This window comes from Camelus ferus, chromosome 26 (genome assembly GCF_009834535.1).
Source record: "Camelus ferus isolate YT-003-E chromosome 26, BCGSAC_Cfer_1.0, whole genome shotgun sequence".
NCBI classification, from domain to species: domain Eukaryota; kingdom Metazoa; phylum Chordata; class Mammalia; order Artiodactyla; family Camelidae; genus Camelus; species Camelus ferus.
The window spans coordinates 27,099,668-27,121,602 of NC_045721.1; the positions used below are offsets into that span (position 1 = coordinate 27,099,668).

The 21,935-nt window shown below is 50.0% G+C and overlaps 1 protein-coding gene across 1 annotated transcript in view; it reads right to left on the bottom strand.

Annotated features, from left to right (window-relative positions):
• DLGAP2 (DLG associated protein 2) overlaps nt 1-21,935 on the bottom strand; it is a 391,532-nt gene that overhangs the window by 193,863 nt on the left and 175,734 nt on the right. Inside the window, exon 3 of the mRNA XM_032468359.1 lies at nt 6,765-6,797. Coding sequence (XP_032324250.1) covers nt 6,765-6,797 — 33 coding nt within the window. The remainder of the gene's footprint in view (nt 1-6,764; nt 6,798-21,935) is intronic.

The window sequence follows — 21,935 nt, forward strand, 5'->3', positions numbered from 1 at the left end:
TCACTCTATTTTACCATATTTAATAGCTGTAGTTTCACCTCTGATTCCAAGCGTTGCTTACATAACTGCCTTTGTTGGCAGTAAGGCCAGATGCCCTAATGGTCAGCTTTATGCATTTGGATCAAAAACACACAACTGGGCAGCGTGGGATGTAAAGACCAAGAAACTCAGCTCCTGAGTGCAAAGTGCCCACAAACCAGTGCCCGGCTCTGTGTCCGACACATTATGCTCCAACAGACATCGCAGAGGAAGAAAACCAGGCAGGCAGGCAGGCAGGCAGCACAACAGGGCGTGGACGGTCCCCAGAGGGTGAGTGTCGCCTGCGGTGAGGAGGACACAGTGCTTCGCCAGGGAGACAGACTTCCAGCTGGTACTTCATGTGTCTTCTAGACTTTCCTACGTTCAGTACAAATACATTGCAAGTCTCCTCTCCACACTGGCCATGCAAAACCAACCTTCGCTGAGATAACACGTGTCAACTGTGCTGTGTGTGTTCCGGGATCCCCTTCAATCTGCCATCTCACACACACACACACACACAGAGCCCTCTTCCCCAACCGAGCGCACACCTGGAACCTCAAGTTAGGATGTGCTGACCACATCCCAGAGGGTGCGTGTGTCACACGTGGCTCCAGGAGGTTGGAAAGGCAACTTGTGGCAAGTTTGTGGCAGAATTTGAACGTGGAATTCATCCTACCAACAACAAGGAACGTGGACAACATTTAAGGAAGGAAACACTCCAATCTGATCTTTGATTCAGGAATAGACATTTATTTACCTCAGGCTATAAAGACTGGAGGGGCTGGAAGCTGGGCTCTCTTGAGCTTCAGGGACGCGGGGAGGGAGAGCAGGGATGCTCCGCCAAGATAATATGGTCCAGGGGGATCGTCTCAAAGGGAAGAGGGTCCCAGATTTCTGCAGATACTTCCGATAAAAGCCCAGATCACTAAGGCAAAGGGTTGCTGACATGCCAGGCAGCCAGAGCGTAAAAAGGCTGGGGTGGAGCAGTAGACTAAGCCTTCGACCTTGGCAAGAACGCCCTTCAGCAGATGGCAGACAATGTTCTCAGGGGGCAGCTGGGAGCCCGGGAGCTCCTCTGCTCTCCCTGGGGACCAGCTCCCTCCTGCAAGATTCTGTGCACATACTGAGGTCAGGGAGTCTCCCATCAGAATTTTGGATTCGTCAGTTTCTGATTATAATCTGTTTTTTTTTTCCTTCATATTCTGAGCCCATTGTAAATTATTATTTTTTAGCTTCTTAGTGCAGATTCCTTTTATCATAAAATAATGACTTTATTTATCTGTAAAAATACTTGAGTCCATTTGTCCCAGGTAATTTGTGCTATCTGAACCTCTTCCCGCTCTCTCTCCTCTGCTAATGAGATTTACACTGCATGTGTGGCACCTCCCTCCCTCCCTCCATTTCTCAGTAAATGTGAGACATCGCTCCAATGTGGTCTCACATCTGTTCTGACGATGAGAACGCTCTGGGGTCACTGCAATCTCACATCCTTTTTCACCACATTTAAGACCACTTACTGTCTCTCACCTTCTAACGTTTCACTTTATCCGACGTGGATGTCCTTTATTTATTTGGCACTGGTTCTGGGAGTCTTTAGGTCACGAGGCACAGCCCGTTGCTTCTGTTTTGGAAAAATCCCAGCCTCTCCTTTGACCAGTGCCTCCCTCCCTTCTCTGCCTTCTCTTCAGTTTCTCACTCAGTTCCAGACGCGCGTTTGCGTTGCTCAAGCATCTTCCACGCATCTCAATTCTTGGGTCATATTGCCCTTCATACATTATGCAGAACTCTAGGTGATATCTTCGTATCTTTTTTCTACTTTGCTCATTCTCTTTTCAGCTCTGTCAAATCCACTTTATAACATATGGACACAGTAGCAAATTTAAATGACATTTCTTGTTTCTAGATACACTGTTTTGTAATCTTTTTTCTCCCATACCAGATAGTTCTTTTCTTATGGTTCCTTTTCCTTTTGAAAATCTATTTAGAAGTTTTAAACCTGCCCAACATCTGTGCCAGTCTGTTGATTTCTGCTCCTCTACCATGTTTTCTCTCCCCTAAAGTTTCTTTACATGGGCTGTAATGTTTTATTATTTATCTAAAGGGGCTGTTATTTTTTAAGAGGACGAGGAGTCCCACCAGCCCTGTTTTGTTAAAGGTCTCGCACATAATTTGTGATTTAGATTCTGCCACAGCCATTAAGTTTGGAATCCTAACTGATTCTGGAACAACTTCCACATTAATTTCACCACGTGGTCCCTCTGATGCGGGTAGCAGAAACTCGGATCTCACATCCATGCCTGTAGGGTGGTGTACCCGGTCGGTAACTACGTTCTACCCCCTGGCCCTGGAAATGTGATGAGCTGCCTTCACACACCCTCGGGCCGGTGTCTCTGAGTCCTCTCACCAGTGGGGAAGTGCGCTGAGACCGCGGGTTCCATTCCTGGGGGTCGGTCCCAGCAGCCCCGCTGCCCCCCTACCCCGGGCCCACAGGAGCAGACAGCTTGCAGCTCAGGACTCTGCCCACTCTCCCCTCCACGCCTTTCTGGACTTTACTTTTCAGGGGCCAGTGCCCATCCTTGGATGTAAAATTCTTTCCTAATTCTTGGGACCTAGGTGATTCCCTTTCTTTCTTTCATTTAAGTTCAGTTACGTGCTAAAAACAAACGTTGACAAGTATTATACAGCAGTTTTACGTGTTTGTAGTGGGATGGTTTCTGACGTCATCCATGCTTTTCGGAGCCCCCATCGTAACCCTTTATGAGTAACAGTATTTTCTGTTGTACCCTAGACAGTATTTTCTGACTTCCACTCTTAGACAAACGATTTTAAGTCCTAGAAGACAGATCAGCTGAAGCAGAGTTCTGTTTTCTCTCAAAAATTAGTGGAATCCTTTAGTTCCTAAGCAACACAATTTTTTTTCTAGAGTGCCTGGCACATGTTGAGAACTGAATAAATACTGGTTATCGTCCACTCACCATCCAAGAAGAGCAATCAGAAAACAAAGATTTTTCTCCAAAGCATACAGTTTAAACGGTATGGTCTTAAAATTAGAGGGTAACCGTTGTATCTGAGAAGGTGACGCCCCCATTTCCACGGGCAAAGATGGGGGCCGGGAGGGATTAGAAACGCTCCTCTCTAAACCCTCTTATGCCCGGTTTCCTAAAACAGCCGTATCATTTCCCCTGACTGCTGACAGGCCCAGGCATCTCAGAACGGCACACGCTCAACCAAGGTGCAAAAACAGCATGGAAACTTTCCATTGTTTAGAGTCACTTGAAGGGAAAATTGTGAATATTTGTATTTTAAAAATCAAGAACGTACTACTACTAAATCCAGGAGAAACTCTTCCTTTTTCAACGCGTGAGTTATGAGGGAGAGAAGGTATTTAAGCCTCATCCTACTTGCAGTAAAATAAAAACCTATATGTCTGTCCAAAATTCCAGGAACAGTATGCAATTTCTGTTTTTAAACGATCCAAGTAAAAAGAAATCCCAAATTAGAAAGAAAATCCCTCACTTTAAACTTTCTGAGATTTTCTTTTTAAAGCTGAATTTTGCTTTTGCACTGGAATTTCTACAAATAACAGCCTCCAAATAATCCAGTGTATATTTTTGCCACCACAGACAGCCCGCTGCTTTTGAAGTCATGATCTTGAGGCCTGTATCACTGGAAAACGCTTCATTCTAAAATCCATCCTAACATTTTGGTAGCACATTCCTTCACGCCAAATTTTCATCATATAGCTTGTTTTATTTCTTAGTTTTAATTGGGTTAAATAACAGAAATGTAAGAGGCTGTTATAACATTAGAGTGGATTTCAAATAGCTCTGCTCAGTCCTGCCGGCACCATTATCTGTCTTCCCACATCAGAAAATCTACAAGGTAGGAGGGCAGACTAAACCACAAAAATGTGAACAAAGAGACAAACCCATGAACTGACACCTGTGGTTCCACCCAACGTCCGTCACTTTCCACGCGGCCTCGTTAAAAAACAAGTGGTGTCGTGTATCTGCCAATAAAGTTTGAGAAGGATCATATACCTTTAAGTGATTTTCCCGTATGAAAGTGATGGGTTGTGGCCTACAAAACCTTCAGAGACACTTGCAGCGCCAAGGAAATCCCAGGAGGGGTCTTCTCACTATAAATCCAGTCACTTCCTAATGTCTAAAAGTTAACAGGACCCACTGGGAAAATGATGCCAATTGAGACAGTCTTACTATTAAATTGATAGAAAATTATTTTAGCAAATGAGATTGCCCTTCCCCAATTTTAAACATTTTTTTGTTTTGTTTTGGAATAGGTCATCATACAGAAGACTGTGTATCCTTGCAAATGGCAGGACGCATCTGATTACCCAGCCGCCCCTCCACTCCCACACACCCCCTCTCCCCAGCACCGGGAGCCAAGTGTCTGCATACTCTGGGCAGAAAGAAAGACACCAATAAACAGCAATAAATTCCATTAAACATTCTCATCTCACAACACAGTCGTTCAGACGGCAGAAACCCTGCGATGTAGAAAGTGTAAGCAATCTGCACATTGCAACTGGGATCTGCAATTTGTATACAATTAAAATTTTAAGTTCTCTGAAAAACAGGCCACACCGGTGTGAGGACCCACAATCTCAGAATCCCGAGGTCTCCCGCCTCCCGTAAACTTCGTTCCTAATCTCACTGTCTTGACAGACAGTATCATCTGAGACCACGCTAAGTATTCAATCTGTACCCAAAGACCCAGCTCTCTCCCAGAGAAGTAACCATTAAAATGCAAATCGGTGTTTCCCACTTCGCTGGTTCAGCAGTGGAAGGCTGTGTGCAGCCCTCTGACAAGACAGCAGTGCTTAATCAATGGCACCTTAACCTTCTGGGCGTGACAAGCGCCTGCCCAGACCTGAGCAGGTACGTCCTGTCGCAGCCTCTGGCTCTGATCCTCTCTGCGCGGCCGCAGTTAACTGATAGAAGAAATTACTGAACAAAAAAGCTCGTTTCAATTCCACTCACTGCACCCAGCCAGCTCTCACTTCGACTAATTACTTAAATGATTTAAAAACGTATGAATATTCATAAGCAAGTGCTGTTCAAAGAATCAAGCACAGCTGAGGCCGTGCCATCAAGTCTCCCCCTCCCCGCCCGGCCTGGAGCAGCTCCACTTGCACACGCGAGACCCCGAAACGTCTGCAGAGAATCAATCGCGGTGGGGGTGGGGAGCGGACCCACAGGTGGTCCATCCTCTGCAGCGCATCCACCGGCCACAGCCCGAGACCACCAACCCTTGGGGCCCCTCGGGCTGGACAGCTGGGGTCACTCTCACACCGAGGCAAGTCAGACTCCTTTGAAACGTCCGTCTGCCCCTAGAGCAAGCCTCCCCTCCTCCTCTGATGGCTGCAGCCCTCTGGTGGGTTGACAGCAACCAGGTGGACGTCAGACAAGGTCCTGCGCCCAGGACAGGTAGTCCTGGTCTGAAAAGGGGGCAGTCCTCACCATATTGAAGGTCATGGGGGTCTCCGTTCACCCTGCAGCAGTCCCACCGCTGTGGGCATCCACAGAACCGGACAACCGCCCATCCCGAGCCTGGACTCCTGTCTGCCCGACCCCACCCAGCCCTCCACACACACGGCTGTGCTGACTCAGAGCCAGATTCTTTCTCTTTCAGGACAGCGGGTCGCAGCAAACTGCTGAAAACCGTACTCCACGCAACCGCTCTGCCTTCGCAGGACACGGAGCTTGGCTCACAGACACGGGCAGCCAGAGCAACAGCCGCGGTCTGGAGACGCTGGGACATGCAAGCCTTTCACATCTCTGGGCTTCTCTGGTGCATGCACACAGCAGCACACTCACAACTTTCCACAAGGGGGGAAGCGTGGGGGTGGCGGGAGAATCAGACGGGAGAACAAAGTGTGGGTGCACGGCCCCCACGTGGGGCAACAACAGAAGCCACGAGGAGAACAAACAACACAATCCCCAAACGCTGGAAGGACACGGGACACACTGGGGAGCCCCACCCTCACCCAGCAGCAGCCCACCCGCGCCCACGGCTCCCACAGCACGTAGCTCAGCTCAGCCCTCTTCCTGGAGCAGCCGTCCCGACACCGGAAAACCCCAGACGCCCAAAGTTCGCATTTTCCACAGCAGTGAATCTGAAGACTTTGAAACATAAGCGAATCACCACTATATCCATCGCTACGTGTTCCTTAAACACACGGAGAATTCCGAGCTTCGCCCCGGTATCTCAACCACAAGATCAAGGAAATAGTGTTTGATGGAATTTCCAAGTTAACCCTATGTTCACCTTCTTTTCAACTTGTGGGTAGAGTCCTTCCTGGTGACGTGATCCTGCGCGTGACGTTCCAGGCGCCCCCACTGCACGTGGCGAGGCCCCCCTCCGCTTCCTCCCTGACCACAAGGAAGGAAGAGTCTCCCACGTGCGGCGCATCAGCACCACCAGCTAATTGACTTAAGGCCAATAAATATGCATTTCTAAAATCGGCATTTACTTCGTGGAGAAAACTAACTAAAAATTTAAAATCTGAAACAAAAGCACTGAAATTTGGGCGTGAGGCCAGTTTCCCTTTAGCGAGGAACGCCTCCTGCCCACGCTCACCACGTGCGCGGTTCTGAGCACTTTACTCACTTTTTCCATCAAACACCACATAGAACGTGTTTTGATTTGACGCTCCGCGGCGTCTGTCACCACACAGGACCGGGCCCACCTGAGGCAGGTGGGAGTAAGGAAGAGGCACTCACCTTCCGGCTCCCCGCAGAGGGTGCACTGCGACTCTGCAAACAGAAGAAACAGAGAGATGGTTACCCTCAGAGTCTCAGTCAGTCAGACTCAGCCGCGACGCACAGCTCGAAGGCCGGACGCTGAGACTGGTGGCACCCGCCACGCCACCCGAGTGCCTCCACTGCTATGACCTTGCACCTCGGCAAATCTTACTGCAAAGAAACGACTCTTGCAAATGTCTTATATGTTTTTAAATGACAATAACTCTGTCATGTGCACATGCGCATGCTAAACACAAGTACAAGACGTAACACGTCCAGATCACTTAGCTGAAATAATAATAATATATTGTATCACTTAATTTTAACATTGAAAACTTTATTTTGATTTCCACTGTGTTAGATCTCCTTTCAGGCACACAGAGTTATGAGTAACTGTATAGTATTATGTTTCAGTGAAAACACTAAAACTGGCCGATACTGAGCCCTCAGAAAGCAGGCCTGTGACTTGGCACCAGCTCTGCTGTACAGACCGAGGTGGGCAGGGATCCTGGCGCTGGAATCCCAGCAGGAAAGGACAGCAAGTGACAGTAAGTACCAGCCTGAGTGTCCTTCCCGGGAAAGAGCTCAGAAGGGGCCAGCGGGCCAAGTCGGCTTGTCCGCGCTCCAGACCTGCCCTTCCACCCTTGTGGGGACAGTGACACTCCCTGCGCAGGGACGAAGGGGCAGTGACACGTGCTCAGGGCTGGCCTGGTCCAGCTGGGGGAGGACAGAATGGCTCTGGGGACGAGCACTTGACTCTGTGCTGGGCTCACCGAGGAGCCTTCGTCTGGGCTGCACCCTGAGGGTCTAGGAGGGCTTCCAATGACAGAAACGTGCGGGAAACGCCACATCGAAGGCGCAGCTGAGACTGGATGGAGGAGAAGAGCCTGGCCTGAGAGGCTGGGGAGACACGCGGGGGCAGTGAGGGAGCTGAGCCCCTGACGGGCGTTTTTCTTTAAACAGAAATTAGAAACACTGGTTTCTGAGGGAGAAGGGGCAGTGTGTCCGTCATTCCTCAGGGGATGCCTGGTGGCTGGACCAGGATAGCTGAGGGGACAGAGGCCAAGGGTCAGGGAGGAACCAGGGCAGGGCTGGCTTCGCCCACCCAGGGTGTGGGTGTGGGTGTGGGTGTGTGTGTGTGTGTGTGTGTGTGCGCGCGCGCGTGTGCACATGTGTGTGCCCATGTCTGAGTGCTTGTGCGCCTGGTGTGGGGGTGGGCAGCAGGCTAATGAGGGTTTCTGCTGGAGGCTTGAGAGAAAACACATCGTCCTTCTGTATGGGGGGGGAACAGAACTTGGGGCCACCCCTTTCCAGAAGTGGGGGAGGGGGAGAGGCCAGAGACAAGGTCACAGTCCAGAGGCCCCGCCACTTCTGCTGGGATGGAGAGCGGGACCGAAGGTGTGACCACTGTTCGATGCTCCAGCTCTGAGCCCAGAGCTCTGCACAACAAAATGGGGGTCCAGAAAACAAGAGTGGGGAGAGGATCGCAGGGCCTTAAAAAGGAGAGACAGTGGCCCAGCCCAGCACATTGGGGGCTGCTCCTCTCCGGCGCCAGGCCTGGCAAGGTTGGGTACACACAGAGTCAGCACGTGTGAGCGAGCCTGGCCTAGGGAGGAGGGGTGGCTGGCAGGGCACAGCCCAGCCCAGGCCCAGGCCGGCCACCCTGCAGCTGAAGCAGGCCCTCGGGGCACAGGAAGCAGGCACCCACAGCCCCTTCCCAAGTATCTGCGGGAGGTGGGAAAGGGTCCTCACTGGGGCTCACAGTGATGCCCACGTCAGACTCACTCGGATTTCAAAGGCCAGGCTCCCTGTGCTGGATCGGATTTACAGACTGTGCAGGCTGTAGTCCCCAGACCAGTGCTGGGGGAGGAGCCGCAGGGGACGGAGGACAACAGAGCGTGGGGTGTGCCGACTGTGTGCTCCCCACTGGGTGGAAGGAACCCCCGGGACCCACAGCGGGACAAGTAGAGGTGGGCCATCACCTGTGTGTACAGTGAGGCTGAAGCCCAAAGCAGCCCCCTGGGCCACCAGTCTTTCCCCATCAGAAACTTGAAACCGGTTCTTTATTCTCATAGTCAGGAAAACAAAGACTGCTTTGTATAAGAATTCAGAGCGCTGGGAGGCTCTATCTCCCCTTCCCTTAAAACCAAGGCCCCTAGGATAACCGTGCATTGAACTGTGAATGAAAAATACTGCAGACCATATCAGTAAACAAAGAATGCTGAAGCCATCAAGTCATCAGCGGCTGCCCCCAACCCCCAGTGGAGACCAGCCTGCAGCCCGGCCTCTGCAGCCACTCACCATGGTGCCCTCTGAGGGGACTCAGAACAAGGAAGGACAGGACACTGGCCCTAGACAGCTAGGTGCTTGTCAAAGCAGCGAATTCAATGAGCCCAAATGTTTGCTCCCTCCCATACATAGAAAAGCACTGAATTCTTTAACTTGAGATGCCCGGTTTTCTTTAGGTAACAAGTAATCTTTTATTGTTCCAACTACCTGGTCTTTGTTGTAAAGCTCCCATATATCCTGGCTCCTCCCCTGTCTCTCCGGAGCAGCCCCTCAGAGCCATCTGGGAGGCTGTCATCCCGGCTCAAGTCCTCCCGCCAAATAAAACATAACTCCCTCAACTTTTAGGCTGCGTGTTTATCTCAGTTGACAAAATTTTATTATAACCATTCCCAAATAGAGGCTCAAGGCCCCACCACAAAGGAGCTCAGTCTTCCATTTAACCAAGAGCCCCTCAGTGTGACCTCGAGGACCCTCTTCACACCACAGCGCGGGTGCTGAATGCGCACTGTACCCAGCTGCTCCACCAGGACGCGGCCACTTAAACTGACTGCGTCTGGGGACCTGTCCGAGGCCACACAATGACAGGGCAGAGCGGAGACTGAACTCCTGGTGCCTCAGGGAGGCAGGCACTTGTACAGGGAGGCGGTAACCGCCAGGACCTTGCTTTCACGGAGCTAATGATGGCGGGGTGGCGGGGGCAGGGGGCACACTTGGGGGACTGGATTTTCCTCCTAGCCCACCCCCTGCCTCGACCACCCTCCACCCCACTGCGCCTGTAGGGGGCCAAAACGCAACACCAGGTTGTTCACTTGGACGAGAATCAGACTGGTTCACCACCCACAGAGCGATAACTTAATCTGCATCAAAACTGGCCCCCAAACACAGGACTTTCTCAGTACGTTTAATGTCCATCACGGGTTATATACGTTCAAAACTCTCCAGTAAGTTCAAAACACAGTAACAGCTTCATCGTCATCACCATAATAACAGCACAGTAACGGGTACCTTCAGGGAATTCAGATTCTGTGAATCAAAGATCACTCAAAAGCCTCAGGAAAAAGATATTCGTTCAACCAGTGGCATATTAACTTCTCTGGAACGCAAGTCTTAAGCAAATGCCATTTCAAATTCAGTTATTAATGCATCTGGGTCTCAGCCTTTAAACAAATTACTTCCAGCAAGATCATAAGTAAGAAACTGCCACTCTGTCTATTGTACGCCCAGGACACAGAGGGGCCCGCCTGTCAGCGCTCACACAACTCAGTGTTTCTCTCTCAAGGGTCCATCTTGGGCCTCCTGCCGTGGGCCACAGGGATTATTAATGAGATGTGGTGAGGGTCCCTGGGACCTTCCCCCAGATGCATCCTAGGGTAAGTCAACTCCTCCAAACTGGGGTAAATGGCTCCCAGGACCACTGGACACATGGGAGGGGACTGGGGAGGAGGGGACGCGGGAGGGGATGTGGAGGGGACACGGGGGGAGGGGACTGGGGAGGGGATGCGGGAGGGGATGTGGAGGGGAGAGGACGGGGGAGGAGACGTGGGGGGAGGGGATGTGGGGGAGGGGACTGGGGAGGAGGGGACGTGGGAGGGAATGCGGGGGTGGGTGGGGACGGGACGTGGGCTGGTCCTGGGACCAAGGACGGAGGGAAGGAGAGAGGGAGGGAGGGAGGAGGACGAGGATGCCACTAACTCAGCACCAGGAGATGCCCACGGAGGGAGCACCGCCGGGAGCCCTGTGCCGGGCTCTCGCCACATCCCGTCCCACTTACGCGACCCTCAGACTCCGGGGAGACACAGCAGCCGAAGCCTTCACGTCAGGTGCGCGCCCTCAGCGGGAGGAGGCAGGGCGCGGGCCTGGTGGGCGTGGCCTGCGGAAGGCCTTTGACCCTCTGAGCCTCGACTTCCGGGCCTAGTCCTCACCGGAAGGCTGGCCGGGCGGCTGTCGCCAGAACCGAAGTGCGGACGCCACACGGTGCCTCGGGCTGCGCGGGGCTCCGTCAAGGGCTGTTCCGGCCTCGACAGGTACTGCGCCCCCGCCCTCCTGCCCCCAGCGCCTGTCACCCACGCCTGGAACTCCGCTTCCCGGGAAGCCGCGTGCAGGCCTGACGTGCGCGGGCTTCTTCCCCGAGGAGCACCGCTAAAAATTACTCCCAATGGAAGCGAATTAAACCTGTACGCGGCGGCGGCGGCGGCGTCATTAGTGCAGAGCCTCTCTTAAATTAGGAGACGACTCCGCTAATTGATGCTAATTGACGCGCGAGAGGAACCTGCCTCACGACGACGTCCTGTGCAAGTAGCGGACCTGCCCCAGGCACAGCCCCGGGGGAAGCAGCCCCCGAGGCCGCAGGCCGCTCTCCGCCGAGGCAGGCGCGGATTCTAACCTGCGAGAACAGAGCGACTTTTCCTTCCCCGTGCGACCCCACAGAGCATCTCGTCGCAGGGGCGGCTCTAATTTAAACACATGTGTTGAGAGGCGGCTCTCAGGCCTGGGTGACAGCCACCCCCCATGCTCTCTCCTGCTCCAGCATTCGGCGGCCCCGGCCACAGTCCCTCCCCGCCCCGCCCCCTGTGACCCACCCGGGTCGGGGGAGGTGGGCAGCAGCGGAGGAGCCCCGGAGGCGGAGGCCGGCAGGCAGCTCTCCAGCGAGCCCGTGGTGCAAACAGCTGGACACGGCACAGAAGCTCCCGCAGGCACAGCTGCCAAGCTTGGCTGGCACAGCCCCGCTGGCGCTGCCGAACCCCCGGCAAGGCCGAGTTCAAGATCACTGAGAACAGGACACCCCTTTCCTGAGGCTTCTTCGAACCCGGCCGTGAAGGAGAAGCAGGCGGGCTCACTCCGCTCTGGGCCGGCTGCCAGCTGGACTCGGGCAGAGAAGGGGCGGCAGGCGGGGCCCCAAGCTGCGGGGCCGGGGGGTGGCTGGGCTCAGAGGGCTTGGCTGTGCCAGCTGGACCGATCCACTGCCTCTGCGCCCCCGGGGACGGGCCCCGACGGCCAGGAGAACAGCCCCTCGGCCTCCTCTCCTAGTGCAGAGAATCCTCTCGCACGGGTGGCAGGATGCTCTGGGAGCTCATACCTGCACGTGCTCCCAGCAAGAGCCCCCCAGGTGGAGCTCAGGCCTGGATGGGAGGAGAAGATGCCTGGAACCAAGGCGCCGCTGCCACTGTCAGTGCTCCTCAGACAAGCCAGGAGGGGGCCACGTGACCCTCTGCGGACACCACGTGCATGACCCCGCGTGCTGGCATCCAAGTACCTGATGTGACACCACACGACCGCAGGATGAGAGGATGTCATGAGGCACATGACAGAGACATCATGACTACATGGCACGTGGAAACATGGCTACAGGACAACAAATGCCATACAACACAGAACCATGTGACAGCGTGACTGCACCTCACATGACGACGTGTGACATGTGACACCAACTTTATAACAACATGACAGATGACAACATGGCTGGATGAAGAGCCGAGTGCAGGACAGCATGACCGTATGACAGCACCCAGCAAACGTCACACAACATGGCCACGCAACCACTCATGACACACCACAGCACGACCATGCAATGCTGTAACTGCATGACGACACGGCCGCCCGGGACCACGGGCGTGGAGCAACGCGGCGTAATGACGACACGGCCGTGTGACATCGCCCCTGGACACACCAGCTCAAGAAACCTGGCTATTCATCAACCAAGGAATGTTTAAATAAATCAATCTGTTGATTCTATGAAAACTAACGCACTAAAATGGAAAAAAACCTGAACATTCAAAACTAAAGAGGAAAAGGTAAACAGAGGGTCTCCTTTCCATTTTTGAAAGTGAATTCTTTCATGTTTATTCAATAACTATCAGAGAGAGCCTACCGTGTGCCAGGCTTATGCCGGCTGATGAGCACGGATGCTCTATTGTGACACGTGGTGCCTGCCGTCCACCCATAATTACACAGGAAAGCCTTGAACGCTAAACAGCGGGTTTTTATCACAAGTTATTTCTGAGGAAGGAAGTGCGGCAACAGGAGGCTGGTCCTACGGGGCAGGTGGGAGACAGCAGATAGAATGCGAACTCTTGGAGAACAGATATGAATTTGTAACGTGAAAGGCATTCTTTCAAATGCAAACACCGTAAGTATAAAGGAAAACAATATTTCTGGCACAAAGCAAGTCTGTAAATATTAGCTGTTAATATTACCACCATCTGAGTTTGTCTTTGTTCCAATTTCAAATAAACAAGACACAGTTTTACCATCTAAGGGAGGGCAATAGATTCTACCCCCAGGGCTGTTCCCACAGTGAATGATGCAGCCACCCAAATCCTTATCCCCAAACCTCGCACACACCCATCAGTCCCCAATGTTCGCAATTTACAAAGGATTTTCATTATTTTTGATTATTAACCTATAAAGATAAGCATCACCTCACAGGGGCAGACACTGAGAAGAACTGATTACAAGGTAACACGAGCCAAGACCAAGGGGTGGAATGTGTTCTAGAAGAGCCCACGGCCCCAGTGGGCTGGGCACCCTGGTCGGTGAGAGTGACCTGGGCTTTGCAGGAGGATCAGGACTTGTCTAGATGGCGTGACCCTCTCGGGAAAGGAATCAGCATACATGTCTGGGGAAGTAATGCAAGTTTGTTTCCAATCATTTTCAAAACATTTCATCAAGAAGACTGCTATGTGCAATCTCTTCTTCCCTTTCAAAGTACACATCAGAAATGCACCAGAGCAGCAGAACAGTAGAGACTCGTATTCAGGCTTCCTCAACGCTTAGGAAACACGTGAAGAAGCCCCGTCAGAAGCTACACGGCTGGGAAGCCTGCAAGAGGCCAGTGTGCTCCACCGTGAATCCACGATTACGGTGCAGGACATTCACCCAATCAAATACCTGCATGTAAGCAAAATTCTAATGAGGATTTTAACATTAAATCTTAAAATGTGAAGGCACACCCAGGAATCAGTAGCTTGAATGAAGCAAAGAGCCTTAGGGGACAAAACTACAAATCCATGGATAAGGAGATGAGAGGGTGTGGTATTCTCTTGTCTGGAAGCCCCTGTCTGCTGGGCACGGGCACCTCCTCAGGATCAACAGTAGCACATACAATTCAGTTTTCACGATCAAGCCCATGTACCTCAGAGACCCCTCCCTCTCTTATTCCCTCCTTCCACAAGTACTGACTGAAATCTCCTATGTCCTGGCATCATCCTCATGTGGGGGGCATGGCTGTGACCAAAGCAGGGACCCGTCTCTGCACTGGGGCTCTCAGTCTGCACACCCGGCTCCACCATGTCCGCCAGAAACACGCGTGCAGCATAGCACGAAGCACTCACCTGTTCTGGAACCACATCCCCCGTGACGTCACACCTCCACTCACCCACTTCCCAGGTGTCAGACCCCAAAACGACATATTTGACTTTGGAATGTTTCTAGGGAGCTCATTTACCTTCCCAGTATGCTTGACTTCAGAAAGTTGAATGATTTCTTGGAATCTCAGAGGAAAAACAGGGTCTCAAGATTATTCAACGCTGAAACACATGCTCACTGCTAGGCAGAAGTGCACCTGGGACACACGTCACCTGCGAGTCAGTGGCTCCCCGTGGAGAGCTGAAAGGTCGCTCAACTTTACACCATTTTCATCTGTGAAATTCAGTGCTTCTCATGACTCGAGTCTTAACTCCCAGGACGACTGTATGTAAATGCCCAGCATTACTTCTTTCATTCGATCAGGAAAAGACGCTCAGAGACACGGAGCCATTTGCCTTGGTCAGTCGTGTGGGCGAGTCAACGGGCAGGACCTGCAGTCTATTTCTGAGTGTGCAGACTGCTCCTGAGACACAGTCCTGACACCTGAGGTTTCTGGACTTAGGGTGTTCCCGCCACTTCCTTTCTCAGCGTCAACAAACAGTCGAGGACGTACGTGGTCCTTTCCCATCAGCTCAGCCGCCCTCAGTCACAGCACGAAGGGGGCTGTGCAGAGTTGCCCCGGTTCGGCCTCTTCAGTGTCACAGGCCAACATGATGCCCTCTCTCCTTGAAAACTGATGTCCCCGGTCCTGTTCTTGACCCATTCTTGTCTCACTTTTCAAGGCCTCTTTGGGTGAGTTAATTCAATATCATGGCTTTAACAACCAGTCACTTATGCCAAGGACATTCCCCAAGCTCAGATCACAGACCCAAGGCCCACTGATGCTGGGGTCCCTCAGCCCAGCAGTCTGGACCTGGACAGTCCCCTGTGTCTGCCTTTCTCCCCGGGTCCAGCCAGACCCTCCACCTCCCACTGAGCCTTCACAGTTCCCTCTTCCTGTGCACACACAGCACCACCTCCCTTGTTCTTAGGGTTCTGGTTCTTGCCCAGGACAGCATGGCCCCTGACGTGCCATTCTGCAGGTTTTCCAAATGGTCCCTGCAATGCACTGGCTGATTGTCCCTCCCACCTCCATCCCGAACCCATACGTTGAAATCTTAATCTCCAAGGTTATTTCACTCGGCATAACGTCCTCCAGGCTCATTTGTGTTGTAGCAGGTGCAGCATTTCCTTCCTTTTTAAGGTTGAATTATGCTCCATTGTACGTACACAACCATGTCCATGGACACTTGAGTCGTTCCCACCTTTTGGCTGTTGTAACATGCTGTGAATAAGGGTGTGCAAGGATCTGTTTGAGTCCCTGCCTTCGCTTCTCTTGGGTACATATTCAGGGATGACACTGCTAGGCCATGTGTACCATGGACTGAGTGTTTCTGCCCCCCTCCCCAAATTCTTAGTTGAAATCTTAGTCCCCAGTGTTAGGAGGTCGGGCCTTCGGGGAGGCAGTGAGGTCGTGGAGGTGAAGCCCTCACAGCATCGAGCCCCTATAAAAGGAGAGTTCACGCCTCACTCCTGCCACGAGAGGACAATGAGGAGTCAGCCGTCCGCAGCCTGGAAGAGGGTCCCCCCAGGCACTGGCCACACAGGCTCCCTGGTCTCACCGTACATTTCTGTTGCGTACAAGCCGTTGTCCTGTGGTGCTTTGTCTCAGCAGCCTGGACTACGCCAGTACTCTACATTGCCACCGAAGTCAGCCACCAACACACACACACACACACAATTCTGTCACAGACGTTGTCACACATCAGTGACTTCCTCCGCCTGCTGGTGCCACATGAGTCCTCCCGGTTGCTCAAACCCGAACCCTGAGTCATCAAAATCGTATCAATTAAATCTTCACCATGTGAAGACAGATGGACTGGGGTTTTTGGTTTGGTTCAATTTTATTTTGTATAGACTTTATTTTTTAGGGCATTTTTAGGTTCCCCACTAAACTGAGAGGAAGGCACAGAGATTTCCCATGCACCCCCCGGCCTGCAGATGATACGTTTGTATTAATCCATGACTCTCCATGGACACGTCATCATGCCCAGAGTTCCACTCAGTTTGGATGGTGTGTTTGGGGTCTCTGGCAGTCAGTACCTTAGGCCTTCACCATCTCCTCCTGATCTGCACGGTCAAGGCTAAAATACAGGAGTAGTGTTTGATTATCTTCTTTCCCACGCCTGCATCCAGTTAGTCAGTTATTCTCCTCAAACTGAAACTCCAAAAGTTCCCATGAATCCACTCACTGCCCTCCACCTCCACTGCCAACACCTCATACAAGAGTTACCAACGTTGACTCCCCTGCTGTCACAGCCTCCCGGCTGCTCCTAGTTTGCACTTTGGGGTCCAATGTGGCAGCTTTAAAGCATAAATCAGATCATGCCACCCCCTTTCTAAGCTCTCTCATGGTTTCCCATCACAGCTAAGAAACCAAGCAGAAGCCTGAAGGACCCCCACAAGGCTCTGTGCCCTCAGACCAGGTCCCCCAGTCTCAGCTCTCATCACCAGGCTCCCTCCCAGTCTCAGCTCTCATCGCCAGGCTCCCTCCCAGTCTCAGCTCTCATCACCAGGCTCCCTCTCCTGGACCAAGGAGAGGGAGCTTGCACCTGCTCTTCCCTCTCTCCCGAATGTTCCTCCTCCAGACCTCAACGTGCGGCATCTTCTCGGCTGTGAGGAATCCATTCTGAACAGACCTCTCTTGTCAAGCTCTATCCAGGCTAAAACTCAGGCTAAAACTCAGTACTGACTCATCTGTGCGTTTGGGTCAAAGTGTGTCATTCACTTCTTCCCCCCATTGGATACAAACTCAATCAGCCTAGATCTTGTATTGTGTTCTCCCTTCTATCAACAGATTTAAAACAGTTCCTGGCACATAAGAGACACTCAATGAATATGTGCTGCATAAATCCAAAATGCTCAAGTTCTTATCACCATAAGGAGTTTCATCACCCAAATGCACCAAGTGTACATAATTATAAATACCAGGATCCATCAGCTATCGGGGAAGGTGGTGCGTGTCACAGTACCTCAGCCAGGCAGGACACAGCTCCTGCTACGTCACTTACTAAAGGAACGTTGGCACGAGGTGAAGTAAGAGAACAGGGGAGCCTCAGGAAACAGCTGCAGGTGGTCAGAAATAGGACAGGGGTGAGGCAGGGCTCCTGTGAGGGACCACCCAACCTGGCCTTCCTGGAAGCCTGGGAACCCAAACCTGCCATGCTGGTCACATCTCTGCTGTCACCTCTGCCCCTGTCATCTCACCCTCACACCTCCCCTTGAGGACCAGCCTCACACGACACAGTCCTGCCTGACCAGTCCCCTCCAGTGCCCCAGGCAGAATCAGCTGCCTTCTTCCTTGTGGGTCATGAGCTTCTCTACACTTCAGTCAGTGGTCCAGGATGGCTTCTCCCTTCCAGACTGGGGTGTGCTGAGGCCAGGGCTGGGCCTCCCCTTCACCTATGCCCAGGAATTTTTCAGAATTAGTCTTCGAAAGTAGAGATTCTATCCCCTCTTTGAAGAGGAAATCTCCCCAAGATTTACATTGTACTACGAATTAATTCCTATGAGGCAGTCGCATTAGATTGTTGATATTCCTTATGCATTTTGTGCCATAACATCAATAGGTAGTCAGTCATCTACTATTTCCATAGGGATTAATGACACATATGTATATACATTTAAAAATATATAAGTACATGTATGAACACAGATATTCCAGACAAATACATAATACACAAATACAAACACACACACGTGTAATTGTATGACTGCTTCTGTCTACATGCCTCCTGCATGCTGACTGGCACACACACACACACACATGCACACACAGACGTACGGATGTGTGATCACTGAGAATCCTTCTCATGTGGAATGGCACATTCAGAGGTGCTCACGAACATTTATTAGTGTTTTTAAAAATAGGCGTTCAGTCATAGTCCGTATCTATTTCTGATAATTGCACAAAGAAAATAAATATTAGCCTCAGGGGACTTGACCTAATTTATTATTGTCAAACTAAAGGAAATTTGTGCGAAATACCAAAGGCACCAAACAGTCTACAATGCTGTGATGATACAGGCAGATGCAAGACATGTGCCTTCATGGGAGCCCCTTAGGTAACAACGGGTCCAAGACCGCTGCAGGGTAACTTTCAGTTCCCTAAGCCATAAATATTTCTACTGGAACCTTCTGTACCAAATATCCTTTCCCTGACATCAATGTGTCCTTAGTTTGTTCCAGAAGTGTCAGCAAAATATCACTTATCTTTAAGCCTCTTTGTTTGTTTGTGGCAAGGCATTCATTTATTACAGTAAGAGTCACAAGATCTGGTGAGTGAGGCGTTGTTCAGCACCACGGACAGAGGCAGTTGCTTATTTGTCAAGTCTGGCTCATTACTCAGACTCTGCAGAAAGAACTCCGCTGTGAAAGTTTAAACAATGTTCACCGGGTGATGGCTGTCACACTTTAATTTCACTTCCATTTGTATTTTCTATTTTTTTATTTATCATAACCTATTTTTTTTTTGCCATTTCCGTCACTTGTAGGCAGTACATGAAGTTGAAGGGCAGTTAAACCTATCTGGAAAAGTATAGGTTTTTTACAAATGTTTTTTACTTTAGCTTGAATTTATTTTTCAGAGAGTAATTCTTTGTGATCGTTTAGACTTACAAAATCTCTCTCTAAACTGGAGCCAAACGTAGCTACAATGGAAGCCTTGTCTCCAATTCTGAGACCCTGAAAGTGATTCAAGATGCGGGGTCCTGAAACCACACGTAACTTTGCACCCTGATGGAGAAGAGCATGAGTGGCCCCCAGTCCAGAGGGTCTGCATGGTTCCCCACAGTGAGAGAGGCTGAGAAGAAACATGGCTAAGAAGTTCACTGAGCTTTCGGCAGCCACGGACAAGTCACAGCAGCAGAAGGCCCAGAGGAAAGGATGAAGGATGAAAATCTGAAGAGCAGTCAATGTATCCAAAAGCATCATCACTTCAGCTTTTATTCTGCATGAAGATAACTGTGATCAGCAGGAACATTGTTCCCCTACTTCCAGGTTTGCCTGAAAGTTTCTATGACACTTCCATTTTTAGGTTAGTTTCTCTCCTTCATTTACTGATTTTACTTGGGCTAATTACCCACTTTTTAACATTAAAGTGACCAAATGTAATGAGGTGACTACAAATGTTTAGACAACATACAGAACCCTATTCATAATTTAACATAACATAATATAACACTTAAGATATTTAGGAAGCCAGGTATGTTTATCTGAATTGAATGGCAGTCATCGATAACACATAAGAAAGAGGAATAAATTTCCACAAAAAATTTCAGTGTGGAAGGTAAAAGTGCTCTGATTCTGATACCAGGTCCATTTCCTAAATGATAGAGCCTTTACCTCTTACCAAGGAGTAGAAGACACCTCTTTCAACCTCCCCTGGTTATGCTAGAACCACACCAGACCACTCTGTGTTCTCAGATCAAGGTGGGCTCATTTACCCCTGGGCCTTTGCATGTGCTATTGTGCACGAAGTGTGTCTTTCTGCCCTTCTTTGCCTGGAAAATGACGACTCATTCTTTACCTTTAGTGATTTAAAAAAAATAACAGGTCTATTTTAGGTATTCATATAACCATACAATTTGCCCATCTGAAGTGTATATATAGTTCAATGGTTTTAAGCATATTTTCAGAATTGTGTAACCATCACCACATCAGTTTCAGAATATTTTCATCCTGTACCCTTTAGCAGGCGACCTCAGGTCCCGCATCAGCTCAGCCCCTGGCAACCACTAATCTAATTTCTGCATAGATTTGCCTATTCTGGACATTTCACGTAAATCAATCCTATAATATGTGGTTGTAAAATGTGAATGGATTCACTTAGAAAAATGTTTTTAAGGTTTTCCGTGGTGTAGTATGCGTCAGCACTTCTGTCTGACTGTTAATATTCCATTATACAGATATACCACAGGTTATTCATCATTCCACAGTCAGTGGGCCCTTGGGTAATTTGCACCTTTGGGCTATTATGAATAATGCCTCTACAAACATTCACGTGCAAGTTCTTGAATGAGTTTGATTGGCACTTCTCTGGTGTCTAATGGCGGTGGACATCTTTTCACGTGCTTATTGGCTGTCTGCATGTCTCCTTTGGAGAAATGTCTATTTGAGTCCTTTGCTCATTCTTTTATTGGCTCATTTGTCTTTTTATTATTGAGTGGCAGGAGTTCTTTGTAATTTCTACATATAAGCTTTTATTATATATATGAGTTGCAGAAAATTTCCCAGTTTTGTGGGTTTTCTTTTCACTTTCTTGATGGCGACCCTCGAAAAAACAAACATTTTAGATTTCAATGAAATTCAATTAGGTTTTTTTTTGCCCTTTGTTGCTTGTGCTTTCGGTGTCATGTCTAAGAAACCGTTACTTAATCTAAGATCACAAAGATTTATGCTTATGTTGTTCTATAATTTTAGATTTTACATTTGGGTGTTTGATGCATTTTGAGTTAGTTTTTGTATATGCTGTGAGTTAGGGACCCAACTTCATTGCTTTGCATGTGAATATTCAGGTGTTCCAGCACCACCTGCTGAAGTCCTAGGCATTCTTTAAGATTTATTTTAAATATCAATCCTTTAGGAAGTCAGTTCTAACTGCTCCATAATGAATTAGCTGGTCCCTCCTGTGTGTTTCTGTAGCATCTCTTTTACAGGGGGGCTTTGGAGGGGACACCCTGTTCCCTCACTCCGTATTTCCTTCCTCACCTAACTCATTTGGCACAAATGTGTGAGCACTCACCACGTTGCAGGCCCCACACTAAGTGCTGGGAGTATCTTTCCAGGGAGAGACACATGTGCAAAAAAACCAGGATAATAAAAGGAAGTGAAAATGGGAGAAGTAACACCTAAGTTTTCCAGGGGGTCAGGACTGGCTCTGCAGAGACCAGAAAGACTGAGATGATATTTGAAGCCTCAGGGGAAGTTTTCATTCATTCATTTCTTCATTGCGGCCCCTCCTTCAGGGCTTACCTTCAAATGGGAGACGTGTCTACCATTAAAGAACTCGCAAGAATATATATAACGTGTAAACTGTGACCAGTGCTACCACGTCAGGTGCACAGGGCCCATATAAGAGAAGATGGCCTCACTCTGTAAGCAGGAACATTTCCTTGAGGAGGGCACTTGAGCGGCATTTAAGAGGGAACTCTAATTCAAAAAGACACATGCACTCCTGTTTACAGCGGCACTATTTACAATAAGCCAAAACACAGTAGCAACCTAAGTGTCCACTGACAGATGACTGGATAAAGAAGACGTGGTATATTTATACAATGAAATACCATTCAGCCATAAAAAAAGAATAAAACAATGCCATTTGCAGCAACATGGATGGATCTGGAGATTGTCAATGTAAGTGAAGTAAGCCAGAAAGAGAAAGAAAAATACTGTATGATATCACTCATATGTGGAATCTAAAAAAAGAAAAAGAGGAAGATACCAAAGAACTTATCTACA